The sequence below is a fragment of the Danio rerio genome, chromosome 1 (genome assembly GCF_052040795.2).
Source record: "Danio rerio strain M-AB ecotype USA chromosome 1, GRCz13ab, whole genome shotgun sequence".
Classification (NCBI taxonomy): Eukaryota; Metazoa; Chordata; class Actinopteri; order Cypriniformes; family Danionidae; genus Danio; species Danio rerio.
In genome coordinates, this window is record NC_141021.1 from 32,505,001 (window position 1) to 32,527,761 (window position 22,761).

Genomic DNA, 22,761 nt, shown 5'->3' on the forward strand with positions numbered 1-22,761 from the left:
ATTGAATCCAATATGTTCTGTTCAGAGAATAATAATATAGGGTCATGTAGATTGTGGTAGTATGGACATTATATCACATACTATTTGATATTATTTTATATTATACTAATAATAGGTTAGTATAAGGTTATTGAAAATAAGCTTCAGATAGTCGAAAAAGATATTTCTTATTTAAATTCACCGCAGTTTTAATTAAGCACTGTCTTGACAAACCTGAAGTATGACGTTGTCTAAATTTAGAATTGATTATTAACATATATTTTTAGACCTGAATATGTTACGAATGTTTTGTTCATGTTAACAAGTTCATTAAAGAGATAGTTTGCCCAAAAATGAAAATGTACTTACTATTTTCTCACTATTTATTCAACTTCTGTTAAACACAGAGGGAGATATTTTGAAGAATGCTAAAAACCTGTAACCATTGACATCCATAGTCGAAAAAGCAAACACTATGGACAACACAATGGTTACAGGTTTACAGCTTTCTTCAAAATATTTCCTTTTTGTGTGTTTAATAAAAAAGGAAATCATAAACTTTTGGAACAAGTAAAAGGTGAATAATGGTGACAAAGTTTTCATTTTTTAGGTGAACTATCGTTTTATTGTTTATTATTTATTTATTTTATTATTGACAGACAATAAAAAATTTTAATTTCAAAAATAAAAGGTTTAACCAGAAGGGTCTTCTGATGCATTGTGTTTACTGTTGTATATTCTGATGATTTAGCTACCTCATCTTGCCTAATGTCACCCTCCCCCATTTCTGTCTTTGATTTAGAGTTTGGATGATGGGCGTCCTGAGAAAGTACAAAAAGCTCCTCTCAGACAGGAAACAAACCTTGCCAATTTCTCCTATCGTTTCTCTATGTACAACATCAATGGTTAGTCTACCCCCCTACACACACACACACACCTCTGATTGCTCAACATTCATTATCACTCAAAATCTCACTCAAAACGCCTCAATCTCACTCAAAACAGATACAGTGTTGTTTTGACATCCATTTAAATGAATTATCGTACAAAATGCCTGCATAACATCAAAATGGTTGTAGTTCTATAATATCTTTCTCTTATTTAAAGTTTGGGGATGGTAGGATTTTTTTTTGTATTTCTGAAAGAAGTCTTCATGCTCCCCCATACTTTATTGTTTTGATTAAAAAGGTAATATTGTGAAATAATAGCTTATATATGACGTTATATAAATGAATGATTCTCTAGCATAATGTCAAAAGTGATGACAAAACAGGTGATTTTACAGCCATTTTAAGATTATACGTTGAACAGCATGAAATGCCGTCATTCTCAGACATTTCCCACTATTTCTCTGTTGCAATCAGGATATCACAATAGTTAACCCCAAAAAAGCCACAGCAAAGCAATCACTGCTGGCATTGCTGTTGTGTTTGCAGGAAAAACGCTGCAGGCATTTCTTTCTTTCTTTCTTTCTTTCTTTCTTTCTTTCTTTCTTTCTTTCTTTCTTTCTTTCTTTCTTTCTTTCTTTCTTTCTTTCTTTCTTAATTTCTTTTCTTTCTTTCTTTCTTTCTTTCTTTCTTTTCACTGAACTAGTCTGCTATAATGAAAATAGGAGACTCATTAGAAACAAACAGATGGCCACCCAAAAAGTCAGGGTTATGCACAAAATACAAACATTCCTGATATGCGAGTCCTATCTTACACTCAATACACTACAATTACTATGGTATAAATACAGCACCGCAACATAAAAAAGAGAGAGATCCACTTAGACTTGTCACTCACCAATTTTATAATGTTTTGATCAACTGTAGTTTGAAAATATGCCAATCTTTTCTCTTCTAAGTGCTTGTTATGCGGTCTCTGTTGCCATCTTGTGAATGGACAAAGTCAACTGCTCTGCTCAGTATGGCAGTCTGATGGGTGTCGATGCGCTGTATCTCAGAAATAATAAATATTTAAAATAGGCACAATCCTTATAAATAAACTACATTCTCGCCTGAAAAATACATTATGTTGTTCAACAGCTGAAATATTGGTCAAACTGTAGTGAGTTTATTGATCTTCTGTCACTCTATATGGGCGGAGTAATACAGAAGGGTGAGGAGGCTGTACAAGTTCTGATATTGCAGAATATTAACATGGCTATCAGTCAATCAGATTCCAGAACCAGACAGAACTGTCATATAAATAAATAAATGTATATAAAAAACATTTTTTTTTTTTTTTTCTGAGTTTTTAACTCCTTTAGCAAAGCTAAATTTATAGCAGCTGAAAGCATGTAATATAATGACATGGTAATCAAGTAACATATCCAATGATTATAAATGTTTAAATATAATGTGTTTTTAAAACACTATTAGCACTTTAAAAACACTTTAGGATTTGGATTAATTTAATGCATATATAAAAATGTATGTTCTGTAAAAGATTAAAAAATATATAATAATTTATTTTAAACCTCACAATTTTTGTCATTTTTAAAACTAAATATGATTAGATAAGATTTCAAATCCTAATGCTTATTTGTTGATCAAGTAACTTGTTCATTTTATTATTATCAGTGATGAAACCCCTGTATATCTATATACATATATAGATTTGGCACTTTTGATTAGTGTGTCTATATTAAAATAAATACTTTCCGAAATAAAATAAAAATTGTAATCTTACTGATCTCAAACCTTTTGGTTGACCTAAACATTTAAATGATCCTCTGTCTGTTCGTGCAGAAGCCATTAATCAGGGTGAGACGGTGGACCTGGATGCTCTCATGGCTGACCTGTGCTCAATAGAGCAAGAACTCAGCACCATCGGCAAACCCATAAGCAAGACCTTGGATGGCAAATCCAAACAAAGGCCTACAGGACGCTCAGCCAGCGCAAAACACAGCGGAGGGGGCAGCAGTGGAGGAAGCACCAGCAGCAGTACCCGAGCCTCACCCGCATCCACTGTTCGGGGTGGCAACAGTCAATCTCGACCCCTGGCTTCCAACTTCTCCCTGGATGACATCACTGCTCAGCTGGAAAAGGCGTCTTTGAGCATGGATGAAGCAGCGAAACAGACTTCTGAGTCTTCCTCCTCATCTTATTCATCTGCCAATCCACCTTCTAACTCACATCATCGGCGAACAGGGTCAGTCGGGACAGTCAGTGACCAGGAAGTGCGTTCTATCGGTCATTCATCCAGGTCAAGCGTCAACTCTGCCTCTGCATCCAGCATGGACTCCCTGGATATTCGAGGACAGGAGAACGAGACTCAGTCACAAAACCAAAGCCAGACTAGCACAGAGGTAATGCACACACAAAGGGGATGTTTTTGATTATGTTGTTCTTTTGAATTATTTCATAGTTGATGCCGCTTTTTTTCCACTGTGAGAAACTGGGAGAGAAATATCAGCTGGGTTTCTGAAGAGTAAGACAACACAGGGAAAACGGAAAGCAGATGTGAGGGCTTAAATATGAAGCACAAAACTAGAAAATAAGTATCTGCAAAAGAAAAGGACAGAGGAACATTTGCTGTCACCATAGAGATAAATGTTTAAATCAGGCTGGGTTTCTTTACTAATGAATGAGGTTAATCTCTACAACAGGTGGAATCAAAATCAGTGGATCTCTAGGTTTGGTAAGGGCATGTTCAGCTTAGCTTAGCTTGACATGAAACTGTTTTGTAGTAACATCATGTTCTAAGACTGGCAGAAAAGTTGCTATTTTCTAGGGTAATAGGTCTAGGAACATGCTCTCATTCTGGTGTACTAGTCAAGGAATTTGCATAGGCATTTGTTGAATTTTTCCTTTCAGATGCCAAATAGCAGAACATTAATTTAATTATTTAAACAAACCACACAATGTGATTATTAGTCTTTGTTAATATTTAACATCCAGATAGCATATCTCCACCTTAGAATTATAGAATTCTATCTGACATTTTTGTCAAAATTGAGTTATTTATATATTCTTATTTAATGACAACTTATTTACTTTATGGGATGTTTTTAATAAGTTGTTTAAATTTTTGTTTAAAAAATAAATGTTACACACATACTGTTTGTTATGGAATGCGAAAAACTTTAAAGCTCAATATCTCAAAATCATTCAGAATGCAGATAGAACCGTATAATTCCAACTTTTTAAGGGGACTATATATTAACCAGTTTTTAGATTGAAATGCTGCGATAGTTGCTGTTAGAAGAAGAAATTCAGAGAACAGAGAGCACATGGTGTTCTATAGTTTTTTCTTCATTTATTTGAAATGCCAGAAGATGGTGTTACCCCAACATATCGATTGCCAAGCAACATTATTTTTATTTTATTTTCCACTGCTCTTTGGTTGATTGCATTGGTCATTATAGAAATGAGCTGCTGCAAGGGTGTTCTTTATTTTGCGCATTGTCAGTAAATCAACTCCAGAACCTTTCACTACCATCAGTGCTGTATATGGGATTGTGCTGATTTGTCCTGTTTAGTAAATCCCAAGAAGTTAATATTAAAGGAATAGTTTACCCAAACCTGAAATGCTACCATTTACTCCTATTTTACTTGACACAAACCAGTTTTAAGTTTTTTCTTTTGCTGAACTTAAAAGAAGATATTATAAAGAAAGCTGGAAACCAGTGACCATTCATTTTCATAGCATTTGTTTAACCGAATGTGGAGGTCAGTGGTTACTGATATCTAAATATCTTTAGCAGAAAAAAAACTCAAAGGCTTGGAACCACCTGAGGGTGAGTAAACCTTCATTTTTGAGTGAACTACTTTAAATAAATCATCAAAATACAGTTATGTGGGAAGATGAAAAGACATTTCATTATCATTTGATAACCTCTTTACAGAGGAATGTTATGATATGCATCAACTTTTTTAATATCAGTACTTATGGCAATGTTCACTCCAAAATTTAAATTCTGTCAGCATTTACTTACCCTTCACTTGTTCAAAACCTATTTGAATATATTTTTTCTGTTAAACACAAAATCTGATATTTTGAAAAATGCTGGTTGCTGGGACCCATTGAATTTCATAGTATTTTGTTTCCTACAATGGAAGTCGATAAGTCCTGGAAACCAGTATTTTTCAGATATCTTTATTTGAGTACATATTTGAACATATAAAAGAAACTCATAAAGGTTTAAACCATATGAGGAAGAGTAAATGATAATAAGGCAGTTTCATTTTTGGGTGAACTGTCCCTTTAAAGTTGTCAAAAACTGTGATGCTAAAGAACTACTGAATTCACTTTTAATAGAAATTTATAAAGTTTACACTTAAAGTGTAGTGACTTGAGTACACCTCTTTAGTTTAAGCAAATGTTCAATCTCAAATGTATTTTGATATTTTTTGAGGTGCAAAGTCAAAACAACGATACAACTACTCATTTCTAAGAAATTTATAATAAAGATCATATTTATATAATTATATCTATTTCTTGAAGCAAAAAAGAACCGCTTAATATGTTCAAAACATAAACATCTGCATTTTTAGTAGAAAGACTAAAGTTTTCTTTACAATAACACACATAATAAGAGTTGTTTATTTTTAGTCTGTAAATGTGTGTATATGTGGGTGTTAAAAGGAACAATTTTATAAATTGAAAATGATTTTCCCCATCTGCGTGTCTTCAGATAGGAGAAAAACTAAGCTTAGTCATAATTCTGTTTTGAATTAATGTCTTACCCTTAGTGTAATTGCTACCAAAAAACAAAGAGTCATTGAAATGTCATATGTTTATCCTGTTATTCACTAAAGAATTTAGAACAAACAGGGTCTCTTTACTTGGACAGTGAACATTCCCTCTGACCCAGACACATACAGTTCTATTCATAGTAGTTGTTTGTTCTTTTGTTGAGGGCAAAGTCTGCATTGTGGTTTTGGGAAATGTGATGATTGGGGTTTCACTGAATTCATCATGGAATCATTATAGCTGAGTCATCTCTTGGCAATCCACATATTTCTCACACTCATGTGCATATATAACCAATTTCTGACAAGCACGCACACTTCGCTTTAATAGTTCTTAAGTACCAATGTCAGAACCTAGGAAGACAATCCAATAAAACTAAAAGATGCTATTACGCCACTCTTCTAAACACAGCATTGCTCATCCGCACCAAGATGTACAGATTCTCACACTCCACTCGGCTAAAAATACATGCTGTGGATTCAGACGTAAACTAGCGCTGCTGTTTTTACAGTGTGATACCAGTTCATCTTTGTGTATGTGAAAGAGAATGAGTACACGAATCCTGCTGCATGACATGTAGAGACACAGACTTTGTGCTTTACATGGTCACTGTAAACATTAGCGTCTGACTATGCTACATGGCTAAGCTAACTCATTTAAACAGTCTGATAGCATTTCATGTTTGTGTGTGAGAGATAATAAGTGCACGAATCTTGCTGCATGACAGTTTTACATGACATGTAAAGACACAGACTTTGTGCTTTACATGGTCACTGTAAACATTAGTGTGTGACTATGCTACATGGCTAATCTAACTCATTTAAATGCATGTGTTTTGTTGTACTTTATTTTTACAATAAGAAAAGGTCTTGATGTGCAACAAATATAATCTATTGCATAATGTTTTCTATTTATGAAATGAGGGTTTTCAACCAGAGTCTCGTGTAGAAATATTAAAACCCGCACATTCTCTAAGAGTTATGTAATGAACATTTGAAAATGATATTGATAAGTTTTTATCTTATAGATACTTTACACCTAGTGTATCTATAAGATAAAAAAAATTATTTATCAACGAGAGTAGAGAGTCATTGTCCTGTAAAGGTGCAGTCACATTTACTGTTTCCTACAAAATATTTTCGTCAAAATCCAGTAGTTGTGGAATCTACATAAACGGGAGTTTTGTATAAGAGAGAAAAAATTTGCCACATGAATTTTGCTTGTGGTCTAGTTGGTCATGAAAATTTGCAATGCTGACCAGCTTAAATAAATAAGTTTATACACGCATATTTTTTGACAATAGCTAATGGCTTGTATGCTAAATTTCACTGAAATTCCTTTGTGATTGCAACTTGAAGGTTGAAAACCTGTGGTATTGAATAATGAAGCAAATATAACAACTGTTAAATGGGAAGATCAGGTTCAATAAAATTACATTTTTATGTAACATATCCTCTAAAAAAAGTCAAATCAGACAAAAGTATGTTTACAGTAAAGATCTGACAATGGAATTATATCTGGCAAAACAGTGCACCACAGTAAATGTCTACTACACGCTATTTCCAAAGTGTAGCCAAAAAAAAGGGACTTGGTATACGTGCTAAACGTCCAAGAATTATGTGATGAAATTTCTTTCAAACCTCGTGCGTGCAAGTCATGAGCACACACCGTAATGCCAATAAACTTTCTCACCTAATGTGCAAGGATACTAGAGTAGGGACATGATGCAACTATCAGCAAAGTATTGTTTACGTCGAGCAAACTCGCTTACACCTACAGGATTTGCACTGGTAATGCATAACTACAGTTTTAAAAGGGCCATTTTGAAATGAGATCAGCTAATACAGCCTATTAAATGGACAGTCCTTCATTCTTATTTTAGAAAACAATTCAAATTTGTTTAAAAATTGCATTTGCATTTGTCTTCGTTCTTTTGCTTGTTTTTTTGGAAGTACAGTTGAGCTTAGCTTTCTGATAAGCTTTGTGTTTAATTTTTTTTTATAAAGGAATAAACTATTAGTTAAATGTTTATCTTAAATTAATCACTTAAATCAAATGAACTACATTTTCTTTATAAGCTCTGACATTTTTACATGGACTTTCAAAAGTTTAAAATATTAAAATATATATCAAGGTGAGTTTTACAAATAAAAGATTAACTAAAATCGGTCACACATTAATGTGCTTATTAACTTGAACTAATAATGAACATTTGTACACAACTTATTCACAGTTCAGCATTTACTAATTTATTATTAAAATCCAAATTCATGTTTATTAACATCAGCACCATGAGTCAACATGAAGTTATGAACAACTCTATTTTCAATAACTAACATTAAAAATCTTTATTAAATGCCATAATTACTGTATTGTTCATTGTTTGTTCATGTAAGTAAATACATTAATTAACACTAAGTATTACAACCTTATTGTAAATAAGTGTTACCGTAAAATCTGAAAGAAATGTCATTATTGAATAAAAAAACACAACTTATGTATTACATATACTTCCATTGTATGTTCATTACTGTAAATGGTAGCACTTTAGTTTAGGTCACAATTTGCGGTAATAACAAACCATTAACTAACCCTATGAGCTTAAACTATTAATAAGCTGTTTATTCATAGATTTTAAGGTAGAAGTTGCGTTTAGGTTTTGGGTAGGATTAGGGATGTAGAATAAGATCATGCTTTATAACTACTAAGGAACAGTTAATATCTTACTAACAGGCTGGTAATAAATCAGTAGTATTAGTGTTAACTGTAACCTAAGCTTAAAAAGTGTTCACCCTGGAATGTTTTATAAGAGTGACATGTATTGACCCTTGCTTGTGCATGCCTCGTTTGCTTTGTTTTCTTGCATGATTAACATTTCTGTTTGCACCTTTTCTGTATGTGATGTCAGCATGTGTTACTGCGCAGAGCCAATGGTAAAACTACCAGACGGCATCTTGACTTTACCTCACAGGAGGGGGAGGTGGATCAAAGTACTGTAAGTGTGTGTATGTGTGTGTGTGTGTGTGTGTGTGTGCAAGGGATAAAGAACATGTGTACACGTTGTGTTTATTCTCACAATACTGATAATTCCAGGTTTCAAAACACCATCATTTTGGAAAATGACAGTATATCAAGAGAGATCCAATCTCAGCGCTTGATGTATAAGGGGTTTTGAAAGAGAACAGGATTTTATTGAGGAATTACATAAGTGTGTTAAACAGTTCTCGTATTTATGTTCTCCATCTAAACTATAAAATGCCATCTTTTTCTAATTAAGAAAAAAATCAATGCTCAAACAATGCTTCCACACTTTCTAAGCTTTACCACAATCAAGTTTGCGTTTCTATCATTTTTGAAATCACAGTAATCATTGCACTGATTAATCTGTTTGTCTTTTCCCTGCACCTTTAAGCACTCGTATCTGGACAGAGAGACCTCTCTGATTCTGAAAAACATTGCAGGAAAACCCTCTCACCTGCTGACCAAGGTGACGCCTCCTTTCCTTTCGCTTGCTGCTTTGTGTTTTTTTTTCTGCATGCAATTGGTTTATGTCTCCACTGAAAGCCTTTTAACCTCTACTTGCCAGACATGACACTTTGCTCCACCAACAACGCCTTCTTACATTTTTTTAATGGATTTGTAGCTCATTCTTTATTTTCTCTCTTGGCTGCAATCTTTTGTCATTTTTGATGCTTTCAGCCTAGTGGGCCTTTGGGAAAAATGTGGTTTTAGATCCAGTTTTCTTGCTTTTAACGATCAGTTGTTATCATTTATGAACTGTACATTTAGAAGGTTTTTTTAAAGTGTGACAGTTTTTTGCAATTGTTTTTTAAATGTGTGTCATAGAAAAGTTAGTGATTTCCATATAAAGAACAGATTTCTAAAGAATCCAGGTTTGCCAGCTACATTGTATCACTGTTTCCTTAAAGAAATGGCTGCTCATAATTTTTTTGTTTGTTTGATTTATACAGCAGTACTAAAACTAGTACTTAAAAAAAAAAAAAGTAGGTAACTTTTCTCCTTTAGATTGATGTTTATTTCAAAACGAACAATTCTCTGTAGCTGCATAACCCATTAGTAAAAAGAATTCATCAATATATTGTGAATTTCGTTATCATTTACAACCTTATAACAATCCAAACTTAACTGATCATAATAGAAATTATTTAGAGAAATATTTCAGTGATGGTTTTCTTAGTAACCTAATTAGTTTGGTTACCAATATTCTTTCATATGTTACGAAAGGAGCATGGGTATAAAACATTTTCATGTTTGAGAACAATCTTTAGAAAATAATTTGGCTTATCACAAAGAACATCAGACTATCTATGACTTAATATATTTTCTGACTTTATTTCTTGCTATAGTTTATGGCATGTGAGAAAACTGTAAGAGGTAAACTCACAATTTATCTTCCTTGAACACTCAAGGCTCTCTGCTCTAAACGTAATAAATATTAAGTCATAGATAGTTTGAGTTTCTTTGTGATAAGCCAAACTATTTTCTAGAGATTGTTCCCTAACATGAAATGTTTTATACCCATGCTGCTTTTGTAACATATGAAAGAATATTGTTAATTAGGTTACTAAGAAAACCACCACTGAAATATTTGTCAGGATATTTTCTATTATGGTCAGTTAAGTTTGGATTGTGACGGGGTTGTAAATGATAACAAAATTCACCATTTATTGGTAAATTAGTTTTTAATAGTGGGCCATGCAGACACACAGGATTGTTAGTTTCGCAATAAACTTTAATATAAAGGCTCTTTGTTGAATAACTTTTAATCTATTCCTGCTTTTAATCTATTCCTGATAATAGCTATTATTATGCATGTGGTTTTACTTCCCATGTTATCATACAAAAGTCGGCACATTTGCAGGTGCTGGGAATTGTGGGAAAGGGTGCTTTGTCTTGTCGAGACACTAAATAATAAGCATCTAAATCTGATGCCACTTTGATTTTTCAAGGATGTGTGAGCTTTTGTTAAACCTTGGAGCTTGTGCTACAGTCCAATTGAAACAGTTTTTTTTCTCTAATTCATTGTACTGCATAACAGCGCTACATTTTTTCATACAGTGAGCTGTTATGTTTATGTACATTTATGCTTTGTTTTACTGAGAGATTGCACCTAAAAATCACAAGTTTGTGCCAAATGTGATGTTATTCGAACGTGATTTGAGATTTTTTAATTGACATTTGAGAAATTTTTTTAGTGCCAAAAACAAAAGTGGATAACATTTGTTATTTCTTTATTTCACACCATAACTCCGCCTTTGTTTTTGTTTTGTTTTTTTTTGTCCTAAAGCTTACATTCTTGATTATTTTTGTTTAAATGGGATTTTTTAATCGATTGAATGTTTTTTTAGTTAGGGTTTATTTTTATTATTAAGTTTGATTTATTTTGGCATGGCATTAGACAAAGGCATTATATTTACACAAATTAAGGCAGAGATGTTCTTGAAATCCCACTCTGATTTCCTCATGGTTTCATCAGACATCTCAAGCAATGTCTGGATGTATTCACTGCAGACTGTTGAAACACAGACTATGTGCTCAAACACAGACAGAGAGAGATCCAGAGAAAGGAGAAAAAAGACTTCAAAGGGAACTGAATGCTTTTTATCGGAGGCTCTGCCTCGGCTGTTTGCAGGACTCACCCATTCTTGCTCCTGTTCTCCATCTCTGCATCACTCATATGCATCTTTCTCAGACAATGATTCAAGAGAGAGAGAGAGAGAAACTCTCCTCATATAATCTATACCTTACTTTTTTTTACCCATTTTTCAGACTTTATAATCCTTAATTTGTCATCTTTTTAAATAAATGTTGAAAAAGATTACTTCATCCTGACTTAAGGTACTTGTCCTTACAATCACCCACTCCGATATAACTGAAATAATAAATGCAAGGCCTAGATATTCTTCACCCCTGTGGTACCCCCAATAAAGCAAGGGTATTTCCCCACAATCACAAAGAACAATATCATCCGCTTTTGACTTCAACTTGATTGGCTGGTGAAAAGAAGGTCAAGGAAATCAACCTCATTGATTGGTTGCTGTGAAGTGTATTTACGTTCCGATTGGAGAAAAGGTACGAGAGGGTCTTTTCTAGTTGTTCTGCTGGCGAGGGGGATTAAACCCTGCTATTGGACACGCTAGCAGAGACATGCAGCTGTTTCACAGAGAGCGAGAGACACAGTCAAAGAGAGGGGGAGGTCTCAATCCCCTCCCAATGTCGAGGAGTAGACTTATGTGTAAGATACTCTGGGTGTAAAGATACGTGAGGGGAAGCGCGCTCAGTGCATCAGTGCATGTTTCGCCTTCACGTTCCCTCAGTTTGAGCTGCGGCAGATGAGTTTTTCGGATTACTTGAATGATTTTCTTCCAGTTTCAGAGGCCATTCCTGCAGCAGCTCTGAAACTTCTGCTGGAAGTACCTGTCAGGCCTTGAAAAACGGTCTTGTGAAATCTGCTGTTTGGGATGAGAATGGAGTTCTGAAACATTCCAGCTGCTGCTGCTGTGAATCTGTAGTGATTGAATGAGCAGCCATTTCTCTAAGGAGCTGTTGACATGAGTAGTGGTTCAGGAGTGATTTCGTAACTGTGGCTCTGGTTGCCAGTTGATCAGGCTTTGCAGAGGTTAAGGGATTGTTTTTTGAGGGGTCATAATGGATGTGATGACTGCATGCTGGAGGGGGCAGGTAAGTGAGAGAGCCCAAAGAGTCCACCTGTCTGATTTCATGCCTCTAGTGATAGATGAAGCTAACAGGCTGTTTGAACTTGCATTTGTCGAGATAATGCTATGCAAGTGTTTCTTTGTTAACATGTCACCATGTCATCCACAGGAAGAGCAGGCTGCCAAAGCGAAGGCTGAGAAAATACGTGTGGCTCTAGAGAAAATTAAAGAAGCCCAAGTGAAAAAGGTGAGTCCAGACCACTGTGAATCCCCCTGGATTCAGTAAATCTTCTCTTAGTACTGCATGATGCAGCCCTTTAGTCACAGAATGAATGCACAGTAGAAAATAGGTCACCCATGTGTCTGTGAGTCTCTGTCTGCTTAGAATGGAGGATGCACAAACAAGACGTGCATAACCACAGGTAATGGTTTTGCTTCAAATTACTTGTTGAATTGGATATATTTATTTTTTATGTGGGTGATTTTATTGTCAAGCAAACAGGTCTGAGGTTTTCATTTAGACACAAGAGATGATCTGTCCTGTCGCACCATTCAATGGAAAAGAGCTGTCAAAACAAATGCTACCAGGCACATACTAATACCAAGTGAATGAATTAGACACAGTACAGTGATTGGGCCTCAATAGTAAAGAGAGATGACTGTTTCCATTCATTATGTCTATGGAGAAAACTGACAGCATTGAGCAGCAGTGCTGCAGCGAGAATGATATAGAAAGAGACTGCGTCAAATACGCTTTCAATACTAATAGAAAGAAATCAGCAGAATATCTTGGGATTTGGTGCGGTTTGAGACCATTTTTCATAGCCAAATACTGGAAATGGTAGATTTCTAAATTTCGGGGGTGAAAATATAAACATGTATTTTTCTTTATATAAAGGTCAGTGAAGAAAGGTCTTAAATTCTACATTATATCTACACAAGGTCAGATTTTTTTCTCATCAAGGACACACACAACATTTAGAGCATTGTTGGTCATGAACAGCAAGGGTCTTCAGGTATTGCACCTGTGGCATTCATGTCAGCTCAAGTGTTCACTAATTAAAGAACTTGTAAATTGTAGTGGAAATTTCTTTTCACTAGTGAACATTTAGGCTCTATTATGTATGTTTGCGGTAAATATAGTTTCAGTAAATGTTGAGAGAATTTCACAAATTTATTCATAAAGAGTTTCAGTGTGAAAATCAGTGATCGTTCTGTTAAAAAAGGCTTTTCAGTTTCCACACAAATATACAAGAGTCAGATTGCTAAAGGTTTTCTTCAACTTGAATATTATTATTGCATTGCTGGCTTATTTGTTATTACTGGTTTGTTTGTGCTTAGGTCAAAAATGAGGCAAGCCAGATATGTCATATCTCGTATGTGTGGGTTTTTTTTTTTTTTTTTGAGTAGATATATGAGGTTGTGAGAGAGAAGTGAGCATAAATTAGTAGACTATTTCTGCCAAGACTAGTTTTGGAAAAGCGCCACATGCTCTCCTGTATCGTTATGACTTTCAGAACCCTGGCAGGGCTGTCTGTTAATGTGCCTATGCAACACTTTCTCTCCCTCTTTTTGATTCCTCGCTCTCGAGAAGAAAGAAAACAGGGTGTGAAATAGAGGGGGATGAAAGCCAGATTTCACTCCTGTTTCCAGTTAGTCTCTATTAAAGCCAGGTTTCTGAACATCCACATCATATTCCGGTTCAATACAATTAATCTACGAGCATCAACATTCTGATTTGAACTACATGATTGTACATTAACATACTATACTAATTACTCATATCTGTACAGTTTTTACAGTGCTCAGCATATATAAGTACACCCCTCACAAATCTATCTTTTAAATTTTTAATAGGAAGCTATACAATATTATATTTGTGCATATACATTAGATTAGTCAGTACTGAAGTCAAATCTGGAGCTTATCTAACAACATAACTTACGATAACGCTCCAAAAACTAGTACAGCCAAATTTATATGTTAGAAAAATATTAAATACAACAAAAAAATAATTTAAAAGAGGAAAAATCAAGAGAAGCAAAAAAAAAAGTACAATTTAGATGAAATTTTGTAGGTTGTAAAAATGATTGGTGAGTAAAATATTATTTTAATAAATACATTGGCGATGCAGTGGTGCAGTAGGTAGTGCTCTAGCCTCACAGCAAGAAGGTCGCTGGTTCGAGCCTCGGCTGGGTCGGTTGCCTGTTCTGTGTGGAGTTTGCATGTTCTTCCTGCGTTTGTGTGGGTTTCCTCCGGGTGCTCTGGTTTCCCCCACAGTCCAATGACATACAGGTGAATTGGGTAGGCTAAATTGTCTGTAGTGTATGAGTGTGAATGAGTGTGTATAAATGTTTCCAAGAGATGGATTGCGGCTGGAAGGGCATCCGCTGTGTAAAACATATGCTGGATAAATTGGCTGTTCATTACACTTTGGTGACCACGCTTTTATAAAGGGACTAAGCAAAAAGAAAATTATGAATAAATAAATATATCTGTTTGATAAATCTGTTTTGTTTAAATGCACCAAAATACATTGCCTATATTCAATGAGAAATTAATAAAAATATTAATTTTCAAAATGGGCTGTACTCAATTATGCTGATCACTTTATAGGGTTTTTCCAACTAGTGCAATTGTATATTTAATTACATTTTAATGTTTGATCTCTGGGATGTTTTTGGGTTCTGTGTTTAACCCTGGAGGAGGGTTTAACAAGCTGTACTATTTAGACATTATTATTTGAACACAGAAAATAGGAAAATGATCATTATGTAGCACAAATTACATGTTGTACATTGTTTTGAAGCACTTTGGGCAGCACTTTGGTTGTAGTAAGGTGCTATAACTAAAGTTGAAAAAAGATCAGAAATAAATGATTCGAGACATTTATTATAATTGTGAAAAATAAAAGAGTATTGCTGTAAACTGAATCTTCTCTAAAAATATTCAAGGTTTATTTATTTTTGAACTCTGTTATGAACTATATGGCTCACATCAATGTTTCATGGTGAACATGTTGAAGATAAGCAAACTACCTGTCCAATCAAAAGAGGTCAGCCATTTGTAATTAATGTATTGAGGTGTGTTTCCATTGACTTGGAATGTAAATAATACCGAAAATCAGGTCAAATAATAGCCCACAATTTTTTAAATGTCATTTTTTTACATCCTACTAAACTTAAGTTACGAATCAGAAGCTGCCAAATTGATTAGCAAGTTGATGACATTAACCTCGGTAGTTGATTGAAATAACATTTTGTTGGTTGGCAGGTATTCACTTCAGAAATGTTTGAATAAAAACATTTTTTTCAACATGCGTAAGATGCAGTTCAATTGTTTTAAAAACCTAAGAGTTTTTAACCTGTATGTGCTGTTTGGAATATTTCCATTCACTCTTTTGTGATTTTGAGACTTAATTTGGCCACGACTTTTTTTTGTTTCAGCAAATGTAATGGTTTTCGGTGCCAAATATTATTTTGACAAAAACTCAAGTTTTCTACATTTTCATTGTGTTCATGGCTGTTGTGCCCCATTGACTTCCATTAGAATGGGATTTTTTATTGCAATGCCAAGACACCATTACAATTATTGATGTTTTTCTCCATTGGGAAGAGGTACAATTTGTTATTTTTTCATGTTGATTGTCAGTTGCAGTGCAAAAATAAACACACGCTATAATTTGCTGTTATACTTCACAGAACTCCATATAAAAGCCATAAACTGTTTTCTAAATCTAATGGGTTAATAATGCCAGCTGATGAAGTAAAATTGACAAATTGTACCTCTAACCAACAGAGAAAGCCACCCACTATCAAAAATGCATGATTATATGGTTTCAAGGCTTTGCGATCAAAAAATGTCATTGTAATGGAATTTCCGTTTATGTCAGATTAGGTTAATTGACCCATGATTAATTTCAGATTTTTTTTCTTTAAATTGACAGCCACGAACAATCAATTTGAACAATACACAAGGATTAAGCATTTTTTGTAGACGAATTCAAACACAGGAATAAAGTTTATTGATTTAGACCACTTATGTCAAATGTTTTCACCTAAATTTTGAGATGGGAAGGTTTTTAAGCTCATTACAGGCATAAATTTAGTCAAGTGTGTCCAAGCGATCGACTCAGTCTACGGTACATTTTCTAAAGTATCATGAGTGTGTGATTGTAAGAAAATAAAGCTGTATATGTGATTAGAAAGTCAGTATCAAATACAATGAAATGAACCAAACTGGCTTTTTCTTGAATGTTTTTCAAAAGCTGGTGATACGTGTACACATGTCAGATGAGAGCTCAAAGACCATGATGGTGGATGAGAGGCAAACGGTCAGGCAGGTGCTGGACAGTCTGCTGGATAAATCTCACTGCGGTTACAGTCCTGATTGGGCTCTGGTGGAGACCATCCCTGAGCTACAGATGGGTGAGGACACTTGCACATGCACCATCTGTCTATATCAAGGACAAAATGAAAATCTCCTTATTGTTCATTCATCCCCTCTTTCTCCCAGAGAGAATTTTTGAAGATCACGAGAACCTTGTAGAGAACTTGCTCAACTGGACCAGAGACAGTCAGAACAAACTCATGTTTATTGAACGGATTGAAAAGTATGCACTTTTCAAAAACCCCCAGGTGAAGCTCTTTTTTTATTATTTACTAAATATCTTCCAAAATATATTCCATTTGGAATTCAAAATTTCTAAATGATCAATTCACATGAGGGATTCACAGAAAGAAATGTAGGTTACTACTGCTAATAATGTGCAAATAAAATAAACACATTTAGACACTTCTAAAAAACAATACTTTTTTTTTTAAGTTGCTCGTTTTCTTTTAAACAAGGAGGCATCCATTTGATCAGAATCAACAGTAAAATACATTTATAAAATGTTGATTTAAAATTTTCAAATACATTTTTTAGCTTTTCTTTCTTCAAAGGATCAAAATGGTCATTTGCAATATGGAAATTAGTATATTGTGATCTGTCTTATCACCATTTTATAATGTTTTCAGGAGCATAATTTCTCACTGAAACCTGGAGTAATGGTTTCTTTAAATTCATCTTTGTCATCGCAAAAATAAATTACTATTTCATATTTATTAAAATGGAAACCATTTATTTTTTCATATGTAAAACTTCCTAAAAATTTTACCAAACCTACACTGTCAAAAAGTTATGACAGTGTTACTTTAACTAATATTAATCTTGTTTCTATTTTATGTTACACAAAGTTAATATTTTTAGTCAGTTTGATTCACTGTAAACAGAAGCTGGGTTCCAAACAGTCGATTTGTGTTGGGACAACATAAAGGAATTAAACAAGAATTTTTTCACAGTGTAACCTCTAGGGCCCTATCATACACCTGGTGCAATAATGTCCCATTAACACAGGGCTTCAGCGTCAACACTTGACAGAGGGTGTGTCTGAAGTCAGGGGTGATATAATCGTCATAGCAGCATCAGCCAATAAAATTAGTCTGTAATCGTCTACTCTCTGAGCTGGTGTATTTGCATACAACGATCTGATTGGCTGATGCTTCCGTCGCCGCTTAAAAAGTTGAGAAAGTCCCAACTTCTGCAGCAAGCAACGCCACTGGAGTGGTGCCGATTCATCCACAATGCAGTTCGGCAATGCCTGATGGGCACTATTGACCCATTAAAAGCAGGTCTAAAGTCCAGTGCAGAGCGCGTTATTTGTGTGCTTTAAACGCATACACATTTCTTAATACAACACATGATGTACAGCAATACGCAAATATCTTTACAAATGAAAAAGAATTAAAGGAATAAAATATTAAATTTTTTTTACATAAATGTAAAAACCTCCATGCCTTCTTTTTTCAGTTTATTCATGACAATTTGCTTTTGTATAATGTTATTATTTGCAGTATTATTTATTATATGCATATTTATATTTGTTTTAATAAAAACAAGCTTAGATTTGTCCAACTGTCAGGTTTTGGATCATATGGGGCATAGGACATGTGTTTGGATATAACCACACTTCATTGTTATAAACTGACCACACTTCATTGTTATTGTTCATTTATTCGTTGGCTGGAAATTAGAACTGATTTAAGAAAGAGTTTTGAAATAAATCTTCACGCTTAACAAACAAAATTAAATGCGTAGGTTAATGCAGTTCTGTGGAGGAGGCATGTTTTTTATCCTTGCTGCAGATGGTCTGTTTAACTGTTTTCTCGCTAGTGAAGTGTTCAGTTTTTCAACTTACAATTGCTACATGTAAATAGCAAATGTGCCTTGGCGTGACACAACTGACTCTTAAAGGGAATGGAAGATGATATTTTCAAAACACACCCGTAACCCTTCAGGAGAACAAACTCCACCCTGTTAGACCAAGCGACACGGCGTAAACCATATTTTTCTGCCGTTAAAATTGCAAAAGGGGATTCAGACATGTCCTTATTGCTTTTGCGTTGTGTTCTTTAGACTTTGCGCCTAGATCTGTAAAATAGCGACCTTAGTGTAAATGTAACCATTCTTGACACCTAAGTTTAGCTTAATGTTAGTCATAAGTTTATGATTCTTGGTGTGTAAAGCAGTTTATATTTTGTCGCACTGACTCACTTGTTACCTGTTGTTTGTGTGCTTCTAAGAACTATTTACTTGGGAGGAAGGAGACTTCTGAGATGGCAGACAGAAACAAGGAGGCACTGCTAGAGGTAAAGCATGTTATAAAACTAATTATATTGTCAAATCATAGTACTATGACAATGCTACAATTAGAGCACATTGAATTTCAAGTAAAACTTGAAAGGCACATTAAACAGAAAAATACTGAAGACTAACTAGCCTAACTTCTCTTTAGCCAACTTTGCTTAAACTAAAATGGTATTACTTCATAGCAGGTGTTCTTAAACTCAGTCCTGGAGGGCCAGTGTGCTGCAGATTTTTGCTCCAACTATACTCAACACACCTGCAAGGATGTTTCTAGTAAGAGCTTGATTAGCTAGCGCGGATTGGGGTTAGAACCAAGCTTTGCAGGACACGGGCCCTCCAGGACTGAATTTCAGAACCCCTGCTTTATAGCTAAAGATTTAAGTTCATTTCAAGTCTAATGCAGTTGCTTGGTAAAATACTTTTATATTACTTTTACTTGCGTGTATATTTGCAATAATGCACAATGCATATACATGTTTAGTGAGGGTGGGGAAATACTTAATTCATGTGATGTTTATATAGAAATGATAATTGTGATGACTGACAGAGTTTGCTTGACTTGTATCAAGATAAAGTGTTTAGAAACTATTTGACAGTATACTTGTGATTAAAAACTGACATTGAGATTATTTTGTTTCTGCATTATCTGCATATTATTTTGTTTACCAGATGACTGGAGTAGGTGCATTTAGAAAGTATTCAGAATTTTCGATTGATTTGGATGATTTTGTAGAGCATAGATAAATACAACAAAGCAAAGACACAAATTAAATGAACAGTGCTTTATGGTTTTCTGGGGAATCTTCAGTATTCAGGAACAGAATTTGAATAATTAAAATAAACGCTGCTGCTATTGCATGTTTTAATTTCTTGTGTTAAAACGCTTGAAATTCACTCAAAAAAGCTTGTAAAATATCACAAACTATTATAGTTTGGCTTACAGTACAAACTTCTTGTTAAACTTTTGTCACTATTGCTGATTTCACTCATTGCGATGTCCATGCTGAAGTGGTATATTGTGCAGCCCTAATAACAATGTTGCTTTTTTGTATTTGCTTGTCTTTAGGAATGTTTTTGTGGCAGCTCGGTGTCAGTTCCTGAAATCGAAGGAGTGTTGTGGTTGAAGGAAGATGGTAAAAAGTCTTGGAAGAAGCGCTACTTTCTGCTAAGGGCATCTGGCATCTATTTTGTGCCAAAAGGCAAAGCCAAGGTGAGTGTTGTTGTGTGTTTATTTTTGGTTCCTCGTATGATTTTGTGTCATGTTCTCATTAAACAGACACAGAGCCTAATGGAATTTCCTGTTTATCAATTCACTGAGGACACTCTACACAAACCATATGATGTTTGCCATTCCCTTATAACAAATCATGTGGCTTTAATTCCCAGAGAGACCGCATGCACTGTTTCTTATACAACTCGAAGTCAAATAATTTTAAAAAGATAATAATAAAAATAACTTTAAAAACGACTTGATTGTTTAATTGCACCTGGAGGAAACACACACAAACACAGGGAGAACATGCAAATTCCACACAGAAATGCCATCTGACCCAGCCGGGACTCAAACCAGAGTTACCGTGTCGCCCCACAGTTTATTTAGTTTTTTTTATATACTTGAGCACAGATTCTGTGATACCTTCTTGTGGTTTGATCCTGAATATGTAATTCTTCTGTGCTATATAGTCTTATATTTCTACCTGTTTGCTATTATCATTTGAAGTTTCTATAGTTAGTATATGCTATGTGGAATTTACTATCTAAATTAACATTGTGTAATTCATTGAAAACATTGGTTAAAGACAAGGTCAAACATTTTTTATCTATTTATTTTGATTTCTGTAGGCTTCCAGGGATTTGGTGTGCTTCCTGCAGTTGGACCATGTTAACGTGTATTATGGTCAGGACTACAGAAGCAAGTACAAGGCCCCCACTGACTACTGCCTGGCCCTCAAGGTATGTGTGACGATAAGGCCAGTTAAAGAGATAGTTCACCCAAAAATTGCTCACCATTTAATCACCCTCAAGTGCCTTCTTTATTTATCCTGAAAATCCTTTACAGACTATTAGAAAAAATTGATATAAAACATAAACTTTTGAAATGGCTACCAGTTTCAAAATATGAAAAGTTGAGATGCAAAAGACGCTAAAAGCCACTTCCGCCAAAAATGAGCAAATGATATTGAGCGAATGATTTAAGCACGTAGTACATGTAAATATCTTTGCTTCAGGTCATCTAAATCCCAGCGTCAGCCCATTCAGAAATAACAGTTTGTTGGCAAAAGCCTCTAAACGCCACTTGCCTTTGACAGCAAAAGCCACTATCTCCCCAAATCAGAAGGTGCGAATCGAATCATATGTTTTCAGTGTAGCAGAGCGCTGATAACGCTGGCTTTTATGAGGAGACCGTTTTTTTCCCATTACGATTTAGATTTTAAAAGACGTTTGATTAATTGAATGAGCCTTTCTGACTGTCAGTAAATGGCAAATGAAAACGTCCTTTACCTCAAAACTCTGGGCATTTTAAGAGTGCTTACACACTTGCCTGGACCGTACCCAAGTTCGTTTGTCCCCCCTTGCCACGTTCTCGGATGGTTTGTGTTCAAACTGTGTTTTTTCCTATTTAACCCTGGAACGCTTGTGTCATTGAGCTGCTGTTGTGTGTCCGGCTGATGCCTGTTGTACTGTTGGTGGTTCACTTCCATTATCTGGTACGATTGCATTCACACCAGAAGTGAATCGGATCAGAGTTTGCATGAACCGTACTCCATACCACCTCTTTCAGGCGGACTTGGGTTTGGTTCGTGGGTGCACACCCAAGTTCACTCTAGCTAAACGTACCGAACTCTGACGTCGAACTTGGATGTGGACCAAAAGTGCTAATGTGTAAGCACTTTAGGAAAAGGAAAAGGAAAACACACTAAACAGTCAGAAGGTTAGCATGCATTCATAACGTTTCATAACGGTTATGGACTAGCTAATAACCTTTTCATTGTCTATAAAATTAAACTTCTGAAGCTAATTATCAAAGCCTGATAGAAAATGCTAATTTCCGAAACAAAAATGTCTGATGGACTTTTGCATCTAAACTTTTCATATCTTCTTTATTTTAATTTGGGGTTGAAACTATCATATTAAGCCTGTTTAAATGCATCTACTCCAAAAACTGGATCATACAATACTGTGCCTTTTAAAAAGTCAGTTATTTTTTATCTTATTACTTTGATACAGAACAGCATAAAAAAAGGCCCTGTACATCAAAACCATTTTGCTTTTATTAGTTTTTCTATTCAAACATTTTAAAAATACATGTGTAGTATCCAGAAAATGAATGTTGGCGTTGTGGAATCTTACATTTGTATGAATCTGCATCTGTGACTATATTATATATAAGTGTATTTTGCCTACATTTAAAAATAGGTTGGCTGACTGTGTTAACAGCTTGCATGTGATGCATCACAGATGGCTGTGCGCTTTTGCGCAATGTGTAAATGATTGTTGCTGCCCTCTAGTGGTTCACAAGTACAACAAAACCATTTCCTTTCAAATCCAATGTTATCTTGGTGACCTTGTTAATTTTGCCCACAGCACCCTCAGATCCAGAAAAAGTCACAGTACATCAAATATCTATGCTGTGATGATGTCAGAACTTTACACCAGTGGGTAAATGGCATCCGTATTGCTAAGGTAATCACTTGTCTTGTCCATAGTTTGTAACCCAGTAAATGAAGCCTATGCACTC

At 34.8% G+C, this 22,761-nt stretch overlaps 1 protein-coding gene across 13 annotated transcripts in view; it reads left to right on the forward strand.

Annotated features, from left to right (window-relative positions):
- raph1b (Ras association (RalGDS/AF-6) and pleckstrin homology domains 1b) overlaps positions 1-22,761 on the forward strand; it is a 78,000-nt gene that overhangs the window by 49,651 nt on the left and 5,588 nt on the right. For 4 of the 13 annotated variants that reach the window (NM_001365585.1, XM_087235950.1, XM_087235956.1 and 1 more), the window contains 11 exon segments: positions 782-884; positions 2,712-3,271; positions 8,567-8,653; positions 9,071-9,145; positions 12,505-12,582; positions 16,603-16,762; positions 16,851-16,972; positions 18,959-19,024; positions 20,089-20,232; positions 20,865-20,975; positions 22,608-22,706. In NM_001365585.1, coding sequence (NP_001352514.1) covers positions 782-884; positions 2,712-3,271; positions 8,567-8,653; positions 9,071-9,145; positions 12,505-12,582; positions 16,603-16,762; positions 16,851-16,972; positions 18,959-19,024; positions 20,089-20,232; positions 20,865-20,975; positions 22,608-22,706 — 1,605 coding nt within the window. 13 annotated transcript variants of the gene reach the window in all.